The sequence below is a fragment of the Calonectris borealis genome, chromosome 9, assembly GCF_964195595.1.
Source record: "Calonectris borealis chromosome 9, bCalBor7.hap1.2, whole genome shotgun sequence".
Lineage (NCBI taxonomy): Eukaryota > Metazoa > Chordata > Aves > Procellariiformes > Procellariidae > Calonectris > Calonectris borealis.
This window is the reverse complement of record NC_134320.1, coordinates 17,501,630-17,517,624: the sequence shown is the minus strand read 5'-3', so window position 1 is coordinate 17,517,624 and position 15,995 is coordinate 17,501,630. Positions and strand designations below refer to the sequence as shown.

At 45.3% G+C, this 15,995-nt stretch overlaps 1 protein-coding gene across 13 annotated transcripts in view; it reads left to right on the top strand.

Moving 5' to 3' along the window:
• LPP (LIM domain containing preferred translocation partner in lipoma) overlaps nucleotides 1–15,995 on the top strand; it is a 349,989-nt gene that overhangs the window by 166,706 nt on the left and 167,288 nt on the right. For all 13 annotated transcript variants that reach the window (XM_075157104.1, XM_075157110.1, XM_075157103.1 and 10 more), the window contains one exon: nucleotides 13,136–13,258. In XM_075157104.1, coding sequence (XP_075013205.1) covers nucleotides 13,136–13,258 — 123 coding nt within the window. The remainder of the gene's footprint in view (nucleotides 1–13,135; nucleotides 13,259–15,995) is intronic.

Genomic DNA, 15,995 nt, shown 5'->3' with positions numbered 1-15,995 from the left:
AGAAAAAGCAGGCAATTTTATCCTGTCAGAGCTAGTACCGGCCCATGACAGACAAAATGGAAGAAAAACCATCATTGTATCCAAGATAGAATTATTTAAGCAGAGGGAAAATTAAAAGATAATGAAGACGTGGGAATTCTCCCAACAAAGCAGATGAGCTGAGTGATGGAAGAGAGTGAGATAACATGATCAGAATTGAAGAAATTTCCATTCTTCTCATTTCTGAGTGCTATTCAAATCTTCTGTTGGATTTAGCAGGTCCTAGGAAAGATCTCTTGCAAGATCGGTTGCTCCTGTGTCAAATCCTGGATAGCCTGTGTTACATTAGGGAACTGTAATGCAGTGGCGAAACTAAGACAAACAGACTGTCAGTGGCGAGAAGGAATTCTAAAAATTGCAGCAGACGAATTATTGCGCCTTTTCTATGAAGCTGGCTGGGATTGGAAGATGTGGTTTAGAAAGTCAAAGTCTTTCCATGCATCTTGGGCATGGTGGTAGGCTGGAACGTGACAGAGCAGACGGAGTCAGATTCCCACCTTGGTTTTGGTGCTTTAAGTACTGCGATGCTGTGCAGTAAAGAAATGAGCTTTGGTCAGGCAAGATGAAAGGAAATACAGCTATACTGATGGGAGAATCCAGTTGTCTCTCTAAATTCAGTTTTACAGCCCCGGAGTAGTTCAAAGAGTAGGGCAAACTTCATCCTATTTTTGATGCAAATTTTGCCTGGCAGTAATGAGACATGGATATGGAGAAGTTGTGAGAGCATCTGATTTCCAAGAATGGAAGTGGCTCAAATGCAGGTTCCTGTCTCTGTTTTTTCGTTTCCATCGCTGGTGAAAAACAGCTTCAGCTGCCATGACGGGTGGGTTTGTTGTCAGAAGATGTTGCCTCTGCAAAGACCGTGTGGCACAGTGACTGAGCAAGCTGAAAGGTGGTAGAAATACCAGTGAGAAATGTTGTTGTAGCCAGAGCTGGAGGAATTTGCTCCAGGACAGAGGCAGGCATGATTTTAAGTGTCTGCTCCCATTAAACTCTATCGTTGCAGGACCATTCCCCACAATAGTATTTTTCAGTTTTGATTTGCTGATAAGAATGCAGGATGTTGATTAGCTTTAATGCACAAAGAACAGGTAAGGAAGAGTATCTGGAAAACATCATATGACGTTTTTAGGGTTTTGGTTTTAGTGGTATGGGAGGTAAAATAGAAATGTTGGGGAAAGCTGTAGCAACTCCAAGTGCTGCTGAAGCCAACAAGTGACAACTCTGCCAGAGGTGCTGTACAAACTCCTCTCATTCAACAGTCCCGAGCTACAGCTCCTTCCCTCTCCACCTCCTCATTTCCGCGTCTCTCTTTTGCCATGGAAACAGCCTCATGTCTTGTCACGTCCCAGGTCTAGCCTTCCTCTTCAGCTCTGTTACTCCACTCACTCCTGAGTCGCTCCCCCCTTCCTCCCCCTGTCTCTGGCTCTGCAAATTCCCCTGGTTCTGCCCTGCAATGCTCCTCTCTGGGTTCCCAAAAGATGCCACTGCCGAGGTCTGTGCAGACGTTCGGGCGTCAGCGCTTCCCGCGGGTGGTGGTAGGGCTGCCCGCTGGGAGCGGCGTTGGGTCGGTGCTAAGGTCGGGTGAGCCTCTTAAAGACGTTTAGGTAGGGAATATACTTCCTCTGCAGAAGTAAATCCCGTTTGGCTTCTGTGCCTGTGTTGGCTCCAAGCAGAAATACAGTTAGATATTTTCTTGAGGTCTAATGTGTACCGGGGACACCACGTTTTCTGATGCATGAATTCTTATTGAAAAACAACAACTTACATTCATTTATCTGCATATGGACAGTATCAAAATAAACCTCGGAGGTCACCCGGGAGGGATCTGCACACTGGGGATTCTCTCCACAGGGTTTTGCAGCGGTCTCTGGGCAGCGCAAGTTATTCGTTGTTCAGCTTTCTGTGTAATTCAGGTCCTTTTCCTTCAGCTGAGGTTCTCACTTAGGAAATGTGTAGAAGGTAAGGTGTCCGAACGAGGAGGTGGTTGTTAAAAAAGGAAGAAAACCCACGGTCATCCAGCCAAATCAAATACCAGACACACATCTGGCAGCCTTGAAGGGAAGGTAAAAGTGAGCCTAATGGTTTGGAAAATGAGACTGCAAACTTCTTGAAGGCAAGAACCTTCTTCCGTGAATCAGAACTGTGGGGTCTGCCCAGCTGAGGCTTGACCGCCCCAAAAACGTGCGGACTGAGGCAGAGTCCAGATTTTCCTCTTCTCAGCTTTGAGAGACATATAGTAGATTTTTAACGTGACTCATTTCTGCAGAAGCCAAACCCAAGCCATTGAATTTCATGTAGTTTTATACAGCCATTTTGCTGACATTTTGCCAGGCTCGATGGGAGATTCTTGAATCCTTGCAAACGTTTTGGCACGCACTTCTTCCTATTACAGCAAAACAAGCAAACAAATTCAGAAGTATGTTATATGTTTAACTTTGGTCTTGGAGCTTATTCAGGCTGTGAAAATTGACTGGCCAATTTTAATTTTACTTTTCTTTTTGGTGGTGATTTCCTAATAGCTTCATAGCCCATGTTCAGGAATGCTTTCTCAAATTCGGAGAAGCTTGACTGTGTGCTTAAACTTCATTAAAGTTGATAGAACTTAAGCACACGTGTAAAATTAAGCATATGCTTATGTTTTATACAGCCTTTTTGCAGGTGACACAAGCAGCTGCATATGGGTTTCCAATATGTGATTAAATTCCAAAAGGAGTTTTTAAGAACAGTTTTAGTCAACCTTAATTTTCTGAAATTGGTAGCTTTAACAAAACCTATCTTTTTTGATTAAAATTGCCTGAGACATGTCCCTTTTAAAAAGCTCTTCATTTAACTGTCACAATATAGAGTCTTGTGTGGGATAGAGTTTGTTCATGTAAATTTAATTTCCAGTTAAAGTGGTACAAACACAAAGTGATTTCAATAGATATTTATGAACGCGGCAGCGCTGTTGCTTTCTCACCTCTGTCGATGTGGGGGCCGGGCAGAGCCATTAAATTGTCAGCTGTGCCTTCTGTGTATCGCAGGTCATAAAGCTTCCCCTGGTCACCCAGGGAGACCAAAGGCATCCAGCCTTGATCCGCAAACATCAAGAGATGGAGAAATCTTGGAAGTTTGTTCTAGCATTTAATTACCTGCAGTATTACACATAAGTGAATATCTGTTATTTTTAAATAGAATTTCCCTGGCTTCGGCTTCCCAGCTGCTGCGTGTTTTTCTGTTTTGCTGGATTGGGCAGTCTTGTGGTATCTGGCATATTCATTCTGTGAAGCTGTTTAGATATTGCTGTCGAGCTACTCAATCTCCTTCATAAGTGAAACCAAGTGAGCTCGCTACGTGTCTCGTTGTCAGCTGTTTCTGCTTTTCTGGGGCGTCTCTCAAGTTTTTAGAATGCTGCCTTCCAAAGTGGACACGGTATTTCAGCGCCAGACTCACCAGAAGTGTTGAAAGGAGTAAAATCACCTTCAGCTCTGCACTCTCCTTGCTCCAGGACGGCGCGGCACTGGGCAGGAGCTGGTGTTTGGTGTGGTTTTCCCCTATGGAATAGAGATCCAGAGTCAGGGGCCTGGGTGTGACAGCTTACCCTGTGTGTAGGCATGTGTAATTCGTGGCTTGTCAGACATGTCCTGTGCCGTTGGAGGCATCCTCCTCTTCCCTCTTCTCTTATGCCAGAAAAGGAAAGAGGAAGATCGCGACTTGGCCAGGATGTGGAGGTGAAGGGAGTCTTTGCTCTCGGACATCACCATGGGATCTTTTATAAATCTAACATTCACGTCGTACGAGTCAGTGGGAAGGTCTTCCTTTATTGCAGTGGACACTTAATGAGCCATTTGGTTTCTATATTGATTAAACTTTGCAACTGTATTGGGCTAATTGGTTGCTCTTCGGTTATGGTTCCCCTTGGAGGCAAATGATGAAATATCCGATATCTCCTCTTAGTTCTCAGTTTTTCTGCAAGCAGCAATACTCTGCAGGGAACATCAGCTCTGCTTGATGGCTAATTAAACATTAATTTGTGACAATATTGGAGCAGATTTTAAGTTGGCGGGGGAGTGGGCAAAGAAAGGGGAAACTTTTAACGGTCTTCATAATTATCAATAATGAGTCCTAATGTAATTGCATTAATTAAAAGAAAAACGATATATTACCTGCTGCTGTAAAGTTAGTTACAGTCGGTGAAAGTCATGCTGGGTCAAAAGGATTTCATGGCCAGCTATTCTTGCCCCATGAACAGAGAGGTAGCGCTGTCCTGCAGAAGGCATAAAGAAAAAAATGATCTATTCCATTTTTATTGTATATTCTGCAGATGAACAGGAACGTTTCACTAATTCAATTTAATTCCCAAGGACGAGTGATTGTAACTCCACCCGGAGAATATTAAATTGCCTTAATGGAAAAATAAACTGGTTTTATTCTCCCCCTTCTCTCCCCATCTTCCCCATTCAGTTTTCAAATAACTTTATGTGCCTCCTTAGTTTATTAATACACTTCTCATCTTGCTGCTGATTTTGCATCTGGTAGCACTTAACACAGACAAGACTCCCAAAGCTTTTGATCAGACATGTTAAGTAAACTATCAGGACCATTGAGTCTGCTGCTCTGGCAGATGTTGGCGCGTGGGACTCCTTCTCTCTTCATCCCTGTTCCTTATCAAATCCATCCTGTTGCTTTCATGTGCTTGAGGATCACGGTGCCTCTTCCCCACGTACTAGCCAGCCTGTAGTACGAGGATCCTCTGGTCAGCTGAATGACATTTGCCATTTTGCTGTTTTTCAGTGGCAGGGCATTTTTGAATGCCATTTAGCCAACCTTGAAATCTCCAGAACTTCCTTCCATGAGCAAAATGCAGTGGTCAGAAACCCGAAAAAGCTGGGTGCAGGTTTGAATGCCCGAGGTAGAGGTGTCAGTCTGTGAATCGGGGAGCAGGGGGCTGGATAATACTGTCCTGGGGCAGACCAGATGGGGGCTGTGGGGACCAGGCAGCACAGGACCTCTGTGTTGGCATCTCCAGCTTCGGGGCACCTACAAGCGCACACCTAGGCTGCAAGGCAGATCTTGTTGAGTGCTTTGACCTATTTGCTGCATCCTCTTTACTCCTGTCGTATAATTGCCTTCTGTTGTCCTCAAGGGTGGCAATGGGACAGGCAGCGTTGCACATCTCATGGGCTATTGTCCATGTCCCATCACAGCCACTGGGGTCATCGGCTGCTGGCCTCGGACCCAGTGCTTCAGGATGGTGTGCCCCAGGCCATGGAGCCTGTTGGCTAAACCTCTATGATTCAGCTTCATTCTTTTTTATTTCTCCTCACTCATCCAATATCCAGGGCCAAATCCTTTTCTGTGGTCTTGAGAAGTCTGGGCAAACCATGGGTGTTTGTGGCAAAAGCTTCTCTCCAGTGGTAGGGGCAGGAGCTGTTTGGAAGGGAACATAGTCCTGGGCTCTGCCCCCGAGCGGAGCCGGGGTGCTGGTTTCGGGATTGGGGCCCCTCTCAGGATGTGCAGAAGGCAATGGCTTATTAAACAGTGATGGAAGAAGGGTCACTTCTTCCACAGGAGTGCCCACGAGCCAGCGCTCAGCATGGCAGCGGCTCAGATCCAGCCTTCTGATCATGTGAAATCGGGGCCATCCTGCAGGGAAATTGCAGCTGGAGCTTGGATGGCTTGGACGGCCGTTTGTTGTCTTCTGGCATGTTTTGTCAGGGCTGGGACAGCAAATACAGAGAATGAAATGTCCATTAAGGAGCTGGGCTGGCCCGGTGGATTAGTGTCTTCATCTGGTGGCCAGAAGGAGCTTGGTTGTATCTCTGAGTTGCAGCACCTTGCTCCCACCCCTCTACCTGCTTTCCCTTCCCGGGGCTGGTATCCAGTTGACAAAATAAGCTCCTTGGGACGGGGATGTTTCCTAACTATTGTATGTGAGCAGTGCCAGTCACACTGATCTCTAGGGAAATATAAATCTTTATTGTCATACAGATTCGTAACTGAACAAAGTCTTTGCTGTCTTTCATATATGTGTCCCGGGAGGCTGAGTGCAGTTGGCTGTGATTTCTGTTGTCTCAGCTCCCAGGAGGGAAGAAGTGGGTTTCCAGGTGTTGGTCCAAGCCCTGGCCCTAAGGTGCTGGTCAGTTATTAACCCGCAGAGACTGACATGTACCCACCAGCAGAAAAAGTGACTCCTGGCTGGTGTCAGCTGGTGGATATAAAGCACAAGCGGAGGCTTCATGTAAATGTCTATAGAGAGCCAAATCAGATCAGCAGTGGTCAGTAGTGAGTGTCCAGAGAAAAATGTAAAAAAGGAAGCACAGAGAAGTTTTTATTTATTTTTAAAGTATCTCGGTGGAGTTTTCTTCCACGTGTTTCTCCAGCTGCTTTTGAAGTTCATGTAAACTCATAGCAACCACAGCATCTTGCAGCAGAAGTACCTCTGCAGCTTAGAGCATGTTGTGTGACGGAACACCTACCCCCTTTTCTTTATTTTGAGACTGATGCCTTCTAGTTTCAGGCTTTCTTCTTCTGTTACCTGCTTTCTCTGTTTTGTTTGTTTGTTTGTTTGTTTTTAATTTTATTTTTTGTCCTTTTTATAGGCCTCCTATTCCACACTGAGTTTATAAATTGGTTGTTAAGGTTTTGCAAGATGTCTCCTAGCAATGCTTAGCAGATAACTTTTCTTCATCAGCTTGTTCATTTGCCCCGTGCAGTTCTTCACAACACCTTGCTGCTTCAGAGATAAGATCAGTTAATCCTCAGGATACGCACTGCTATTTGCATTTTACATGGATGGAGAAACTGTGGCTACCCTGGACCCATGCCGTAGGTCTGGGACTGAGCTGAGCTTGGACCTCAGGAGCGCAGCCCCCTTTACCCTGCTATGTCTCCTGCCGTTCGCTGTGGCACAGCTGCTGGTATGAACTTTGCCAAGGGAAAATATTTGGCACATTTATTGTCCCTTTTTGGGGCAGTAAGGTAGGCTGGTGTTTAGTGGATGATTGCCCCCCACCTCATTTAAGTCCCATTGCAGGTAGGGCCACCTGCCTCCTTAGGGGGAGATCTTCAAAAGTGGCCGGAGTTGTAGAAAAGTTGCTCAGTTAAATGACAGCAGCGTCCAAGAGACACCGAACAACGCCTTTGAACAGCCTACTTCAAACTTTTGAAGTGTTTTCCTTTGGTCCGGCTAATATCCAGCAACACAAACCAGGTAAAACTATTTTGTGCCTGAAAAAAAAGAAAGAGAGAGGAAAAAATAAATCAAAACCTAACTTCCTTTGGCTTTTATCCTTGATGTCATCAAAAGACTAAAAAGGATGTTTCAGGCCTGGCTTCAGCCTGATGGAACAGCAGGGAAGTTCTTTTCTATTAGATCCTTGATACAATCACGTCTGGTGAAATCACTGCGGTCACATCTGCTGAAATCTTCCATCATTTCGGATTTGTTTCAAAAGACTCAATCTTTCTGTTTTTTGAAGGGCACGACTACTTTCCCAGCCCCTCCTTGGTGCCTGGAACGGTGATTAGGCATCAGTCAAGCATCTTAGACCCCCCTCACCCCGAATGCTTGTGTCTCCATGTGTGTGCTTGGTGGGGCTGCCTCTTGGGATTGTTTTAATTTACATCAGGGAATTTGAAACAAAATGTTTGCACTTGTCTTTAGGCTCAAGGGAGAATAGACACAGAGGCTCATCTTCAAGGTGCCTCATTTTCCTGATATATGCCCTTGACGGTGCATCTTTTTGCCACTGCAGTGTCTTTTTGTGCTTTGGATGGCTTTTGTGACCTTGGAAGGAAAATTGGGAAATTCTGCAGCGAGAGAGCTGGGTGTATGTCTGAAAAGGATCTTGCCTCTGGCAGTGGTATTGTTGGAGAAAGTGCAAAGAAAGGCGGGGGGGGGGAGGGAAAAATTAAACATAAACCCCAGCCTGATGTATATCAAGACTGAATCACTTCGTTTCTTCTTCCTGGTTAAAATTTCTCACAGTCTCTTCTTGTATGTATAGTGGATGCCATCAAAATCAAACATCTTTCTCTCCTCTCCCCTGCCTGTCCCCAGCTAAAATAGGAAATAAGAGCCCCATCCTTCCTCCTCTGTCTGCGGCTCTGTCTAAGCCCGAGGCCATGGGGTAGAAAGAGATGCTAACTCCTTGTTTGGAGAGCTGTTTCATTTGCTCTTCCTACCACCTCAGTGCCTACCCGAGGATTTCGACAGCCTGCAGAGCTGGCAGGTGGCTGCTGTGGGTGCAGCCTGGTGGAAGCAGGCAGTGGTCGCTGAATTTATCAGCTCTGCCGCCTCGTCTGTGGCTCAGTTGCATTTGCTGGAGGAAAAGACAATAACGTCTTTCAGGGCAAAAGTCTTTATTTACTATCTACCCGTGATTTGCCTAAATTCCCCCCTTCCTCACTGCCCTTGTTGCTTTAGTTCTTGCTTTCTGTGACTGCCTTTGCTGCAAAGGGCTTTTCTGCTCCCTGCTCTTCCCCATTCTTGGATGTGTAAATGCAAACAGCGGTGACCTGTGGCAGCCCAAAGATAGCTCCCCAAGCACCTCAGGCTCCCAGTAAAACCAATGTACCAAGAGCAGAGGGCACTGGGGGCCCCCAGCCCGTTTGTTTCAAGTCATTAGCTACGACCTTTCATAATACCCATGGTGTTCATCTCCATTCTTCCACTTGTGAGTTATGAGGTTATCAGTGACTTGTGATAGCACGGCATGCAGGGCGAGCTGATGCTACGAGGAAGTTGTGTGTCTAGCTGTAGCTCTGCTGTGTCTGTACATATATAACGGCATTGCATTTCCCAATAACGACAGCTTGCGTTCCTGGCGCGCAGCTCAGAGGGTGAGCTGGCCACAATGCTCATGAAATGCATGCAGCTCAACCTACTTTAGAGGAGACTTGAGCAAGGCTAAGGTGGATGGGGAGAAGGTGAATCTCAATGCTGGAAGATTGCACTGTAGTGAACAAAGTCCTGATGCTCTGAAAGTGTTCAGCAGTTTGGCTGTTGCCTTGTTTTGGAAGAAAATATACCCTGGGACTCTGGAGTCACTTCTAAGTCATGTAAGTCAGCAGGTTGCTACTGCAAAGCCACCCTCCCTCTTTCCCTGACACAGCAACACCACCAGGCATCAACATGATTTCCCGTAGAGGCTCAGAAGCCAACCTGGCAGCCCAGACCACGTTGCCTCTTGTCCCAGGGGCTAGCAACTGTCCCAAGCTGCAGCACTGCGTGGCAGCAAACAGGGCACGGAGAGAGGGGAAAACAGAGAATAAAAGAGAGGCAGCTGGGTCTGGGAAGGGAAAGGAATTTGGAGCAGGAGCTAGGAAGGACATCTGGGAGCCAGATTCTTCTCTTTGAGTCCATTGCAAGGAGCTGACTTGGACAAACAAGAAGTATTCATGTTTCTCTGCTGTAACCTGCAAAATGTGATAGAAGTAGGTGATCTAGGTTGTAGGAGAAGGTGGCATCTAGGGAAATCATTGTGCTTTTCATGTCTTTTAGCTTGGCGAATAGTCTTATGGCCTTTTTAGCACAGTGAGGCAAACTTTGAGGCCCTGCATTGCCCTCTGCACTGCGTGTTCTGTAATGAATGTCCCTTGGGGTGGTACAGGGGGACCTGTGGCACTGACTGGTGTAGGCTGGAAGGGTTAGCAAAATTAAAGCTAGTTTTCATCAGAACAGAGTGGGCTCAGGAGTGGATTACCATCACAGCTGCTCTGAACTGCACACCAGGAATTCAGGGGAGGACAAACAAGCCAAGCAGTGAAGCTCTCTGCTGTTTTTCTCTCTTTTGCCTCGCAGCAGGGACTGAGCCAGGGGATAGGAGTGTAGGCGTTGCAGAAGTTCACGTGAGTGGATAGTCTCTGGCATGAGTAATTTGTTGGACTGGGTTGGCTTATGTTTGCTTTTTGTCGAACTCACGTTGGCTGGGCCAAAGATAGCATCCTTTTTCTTTTTAAACCCATTTTTCCATATTCTGCTGGCTGAAAGGGAGGGCGTGCAAGCGACATGTCTGCAACAATGCCATAAATCCAGACAGAAATAGAATTAGCAGTTCTTTCTGGTTCCGGTGTTTGTATCTGCGAGGTTGTGAGCTTAACCAGTCTGGGTTCCTCGGAGCAGAGCCGTGTCTGTGCAAACCTGTTGTACCTTGGGACCTGGCGCTTGCGTTTTGTTCCAGAGCAATATCATAAAACTTTTATAGCAACGTCATGACGAAGAGAAGAGAAATAACTTAACCCTCTCTTGCTAAAGTTAGCGCTGCAAATTCTTCTCCTGTTTCCACTTGCAGCAAATCCCTTAGTTGAATCTGGAGCGCTATGGGGAGAAAAATGCAAGATTCGTGGAGATGGGGAAGAGAGAGCAAGCAGAAACCTGTCTTTGCGAGGATTACTGTTTCTTAAATGTACTTAAAGTCCAGTCCTGTCCCAATAGGCCCTTACACAGATCAGTAGCATTATTCGTCGACACTGTCTTACTGCGTTGTGCTCCAGCATTTGTAGAATTGGGCTCTTAATCTAAGTTGATTATGTTTTAATTGAATAAATAAATCTTTTACAGAGCCCAGAATCAATAGAGATGTTTCCATCCTATTTTATTGTATTTTTCTAGGTTTCCTAAGGACATTTAACTTTTACAACCTTACAACTTGTTCTGCAGCGTTTGCTAGTCAGCTGTTGCGTAATTGTTCTGGGGAATGAGAACCTGGGAATAACATGGCCCAGAAATGCTAAGAAGCAGAAATGAAATCGGCTGATCTTCTCATCTGCCACCATCCCTCCTCTCCAGGGTCAGGGTACCAAACAGGCCGTGCGTGGGCTCCAGCTTTATTCCTGGGTCTGCCATTGACTTGATTTATTACCTCAAGTGTTGGTGCCTCAGGTGCCCTTCGCATATCCCCCCTTTTCCAGGCTGGCTTTTGGCTGCTTAGCTTAAAAATTCTCTGGAGTGGGGCAATCACAGTTTTTGTGTCTGGGAAGCCTGTGGCTGTCCTCTAGTTATAGGCCAACAACTGGAGGATGGAGAAAAACCAAACAAGAGCCATGAAGTGCACTAATAGTGGAAAGGAAATTGGACTTTTGCAGATTTAAAAATCCAGGTGTGTACAGCTAGCCAGGAGTAACGGTCTGGGGTAATTTCTGTGAAAAGTGTTTCTTTTTTTGAACAATAGTTTGGATGGAAAAACTTTGCTTTATAATAAAAATAGGCAAGAAGAATTGAGTTTGTACGTAGTTTCTAACCTGACTCCAGCCTTTTAAATGACGTGTTCTTGCATGAAGCGCATTGGAGCTTCCATTTTCTTGTTAGTCAAGCCAAATTTATTGTAATCCAATAAGATTTAATAATTATTAGGAACTAATGAATGCCTTAGCACATCTAAGCTTGGCAGATCAGAGCCTGCCTGCTTTGCATAGTCTGTCTCTCTTTGACCAACTTGCCATTTATGTGTCGGATTGATGACTGGGGAGTTCTGTAAAACAGGTAATGATCGAGTGCTCCTGAAATGAAATTTAAATAAAAACTATGTGGAGCAGACAGTGAGCCAAAGGGAAAGGCAAATTTTTGGCTTGGAAAATTGAAGTAACTTGGTGAGAGTGAAGGCAAACAGAGCTGGATTGACTGCGGGGAGGTGCTGGTATAGTCTGAACAGGCTTTACAGTTGAAATTAGGTGAGTTGTTAGGTAATTCTTGAGTATTTTTATTATTGTAGTCAAGCTGCGAGCGAGCTCTTCTGCACTGAGCTCTGTAGTTCCACATATGCGAAGAGACTCCATCTGGAGAATTTGCAGATAAGTCAGACACGGAAAGACAGAAGAAAAATATTGAGTATGAGTCAGGTTGAGAAAAGACTTTCAATGTGTAATATTTCACTTGACTCAAGAACTTCGGTTTGTGCACGTGCCCTAAATGTGGCTGGCTAAGTTGGGTAAGCTCCTGGCACCTACATCACACCTGATGGGGACCCTTAGCTGGTTTTCTTGAACTTCTTATTCCTGCCAGAGCCTAATTTCCAAAGGAGGGAGATGTTTCCTAGCTTGTACCCACCTTTGTGCACTGCTGGGAGGTACTGCCATTGGGTTGGGCTCTACAGCACAGATCTTTCCCAGAGCTTTTGGATTAGGTTGATTTTTCAAAAACAAAGGGTGTGAATGAGTCCTCTTTTAAAATGCTTATTCTAGCAGGGGTTGCAGTGCAGCCCTTGAACAATAGCTTGGGGATGACATACTCTCCTGTGGTGCTGAGACCTGGGTTTTACTTTCGGAGGTGGGTGGTGGTAGTGAAAATTCATGTCTCTTCCCTTCCAAGCGAGCATCCCTACCAGCCTGGGTACAAGCTGGGCTGGGCTGTTTTGAAAGCAGAGAGAAAGCAAGATGTATTGAATCAGAAAGGGTCCTGGCTGTAGATTGGTATTTGCTCTGGGCATGGGCTTTCCTGTGTAATAGCCCTTTTCACAAGGACCTTATTTATGTTATTTTGTGACCGCTTATTGCAAATCATGCCCTTCACCTTGAATCTGCTAGAAATGAACCTTTTCACGCCTCCTGAAGGAGATCATTTTTTAGATGGAAATTGCAAAGAAGTGTTGAATCAGACAGGTACCAGCTACCATGGATTGATTTAAAATAATAACAGGTGCAGGTGGCTGGTCGCTGCCCACCATGGCTTCCAGCTCTGCTCTGTTTGTGCTTCATCTGGGATGGGGATGTGGCAGAAGAGATGTTCGCAGAATGGAGGTGCTCCAAGCCTGCCACAGCCTGGCTGCCCAGCCGGACGTCCTGCTAAAATACCTCTTCTCCATCTGCGGGAATGGGGACTGTCCTGCCTCCTCGCCTCGGTAACAGATTGCACGCCGCGTTGCATAATCCTCCAAGTCAACTTTAGACAATGGGACCATTGTGGGAAACGCATGAAGAAAAGCCCCAAAGCAGCCTGAATCCTTGTGAGGTGGAGGCTCGCTGGTTCTGGGAGAGAGCTATAGCATTTCAGCATGTTTGTCCCTGCAACCCAAGAGTTATTGCCGGGGCATGGTAGCAGCTCCATGAAGACAGTATGAAACCGTGTGCCAGGCCAAGTGGTTTGAATAACTGGAACTCTTCTTTCTTCTTTAAGGTGAATCCCGGTGGCAAGACGCTTGAGGAGAGGCGGTCCAGTTTAGATGCAGAAATCGACTCTCTGACCAGCATCCTGGCCGACCTAGAGAGCAGCTCTCCTTACAAACCTCGGACTCAACAGGTTAGTGGCACATTGCGTAAACAGAGAGTGGGAAAGTGGCCAGCATTGACTGCTGGAGTCAATTTGCTAACCGCTTGGTATTTGTTGTGAGCAGGCATGCCAGTTCCTCCTGATAGCATCCAGATGTGGCTGTCAACAGGGAGAAGGGCACAGCCGCTCTGAAGGGGGCACCGGCTCAAAAGCTGCTGTACCTCTGAGCAAAAGGCCTCTGATCCCGGTTGCTAGATTGCCACGGACATTGTTAGAAAAATACTTGCAAAAAATGGCATTTCATTTGCCTCGACTCTCCACCAACAATAGCTTGTGAATTAAAACCTGCTCAGTTCACAAGTACTTTTACATTCGTATTTTGTTGTTGTTTTTCTGTTTTGTTAACTTTTATCTGTCGCGTTGCCAGAAGGATCCAGATATCTGCGTCTCAAGTTGTTTTCTTTTGTTTTTATCGTCTGATCGGTGGCGATGAAGTGGCTTGGATCATAGCTCAGCTGTCAGGGTGGCTGTAGCCCAGCAAGGCAGACTGGAATTCGCACTTACTCTGCTGTGTCTAGACAAGGACTGCAGGGGTGACAGCGGCTCAGCTAATTTTTGTCACTCATCTAGGTAGTGCTTGAGTGGAGCTATTTAAGTTCTGGTAAGATGCTATTTAAGTCCTTTATCAGAGGAAGCGGTGACACCCCAACGGCACTTTAAAAAGGGCAATTCCTGAGATCTCTAAAATCATCCCAGATGGTTTGTACCCAGTTGTGCAGCGCCTTCACTTTCTGATCTCGTGACTGGTCTCATTTCTTATACGTATACAGGTCCGTAGGCATGTATGCAGCTGTATGTAGATGTTGTGTTTGTCTTACCAATGTCAGCCCTAAATAAACCCCCAAAAGTCAAAAGAACCAAAGGGAAAGTTGACTGATGCAGTGCACATCTATTATCCATCTAGGCCATCTCTTTAGTTTGTGGCTTTTTTGGTTCTTTTCATTGTTGAATTTTTTTTTAAGTAATTGAGAACTGATACCTTTGGAGCAGAACTAAAGTAGCGATCAGAGTTCGTTTAGATTTGCTCTTGTTTAAGTATGTGAACTTAGCAAAAGCAGAGTTAAATCTGATTTATGCACTTCTGAAAGCGTCCATCTGCACGCAGAGGCTCTGGCGTGGTGGCCTGTGTGGTTTCCGTCCCTTCTGCAGGGACCTCTCGATAAACTCTTCTTTCATTCTAGCAGCATGTACACAGTTGTTGCATAAACTTACAGACTTATCCTTGCAAAACAGTCTGATTTGGGTCAGTCAGTCAAAAAGAGCAACAACGTAAACCAGATACAATTCAGTCCTTTTGCCAGTAGGTTTTTGTTGTTGTGATAAGAGAGACAAGTTTTAACAGTGATAGCGCTGAGGCACTGTCTCGAATAACCCGTGTTCATTTTGTTTGCGTGGGCCAAACACATACGAATGCATGAAATGCTTTATAGTGTCAAAACACTGCGAGAGTTAACTGGAAGAGATTTGTACTCACCATTTTCCTTGGCAATGCCTGCAGTCAGCTCCAGCATCTTCGTGGAGACATGTAACTTCTCTAACCACTTCGCTGAGCATTTGCAGTTTGCTGACAGTACTGCTGTCTCCCGATACTTCTTCCTTTGGCATCTGGCATTCTCTGAATAGATTGGTTTTTCACTTTTATTTTGTACCTTTAGTGTTTAAAAAAAAAAAAAAAAATCACAGTGGTCAAATGCAAAGTTCTGCAGGTGTATTTGAGTTTCTGGAGGATGGGAAGGCATAGCCCAAGTTTTGGACTTGATCTGACCTCGTAAGTTCATCAGCCTCCAAGACGACGTGTGCTGCTCAGCGCACGCGCTCGTTCCTGTGGCTTTTTGCCCACAGTTCAGGTGGGGGCTCTGAAGACTTGTCCCCTGTACCCAGGAGCGATGGGATGCCGCTGCTCCCTGGTGCATTACAATAACTCTGTGCGATCCAGTGGGCAGAAGAAGCTGAATTACATCTCTGGGACCAAATCCCAACTTTCTTTGTTTGGTTTATCAGACTTTTCAGGATTTATTGGTTAACGTAATGATGTTCCGTGAAAAGTACAGCTACAGCAACTTCTAACTATAGCTGTTAGAAAAAGAGAATGCCAGAGTTGAATGTATCATCTGCTGTAATTAAAGAGTACTCAAACAAGTCCTTGAAAGGTGGAACTAGAATGTAAAGCTTTGATATTTTCCTTTGTTTGATCTGTACTAAGTATTAAAACTGGTGAGTCATTTGATGGTCTTATAGTAGGATAATAGATTAGGCTGCAAATTGTGAGGTACTTACTCAGAATATCAGCACGTTTATTGGATTACACCTTAGCTGACCTTCCCAAATTTATCAGGATAATGGCTGCAGATAGGAAAATAGAGTTATGACTTGTTTTCAGAGAAGACATTTCCACTTGTGCTTTTGCAGTTAAAGCATTGTAATAATTTTACAGGTATACTTTGCCCTTGGGGATACTCCTATTCTGGAATAAGAGAAATTTTGTTGTTAGGTTTCTTTTTTATTTTATCTTCAAAATAGTTTTAAAGCAACATAAACTAAACTGTAAAATAGTCCCCTGTCACTGGAGTAGGAGTGATAGTGGGGTAATGACAAGCAGTTTCTTTTACAAACCCTACCCATTGGCATAAATTCACACAGAGGGAGGCTCTTTTGATCCTTGGTACGAGTTCAGGATTGCAGGGAGACACACTGCCCCGGGAGGTGC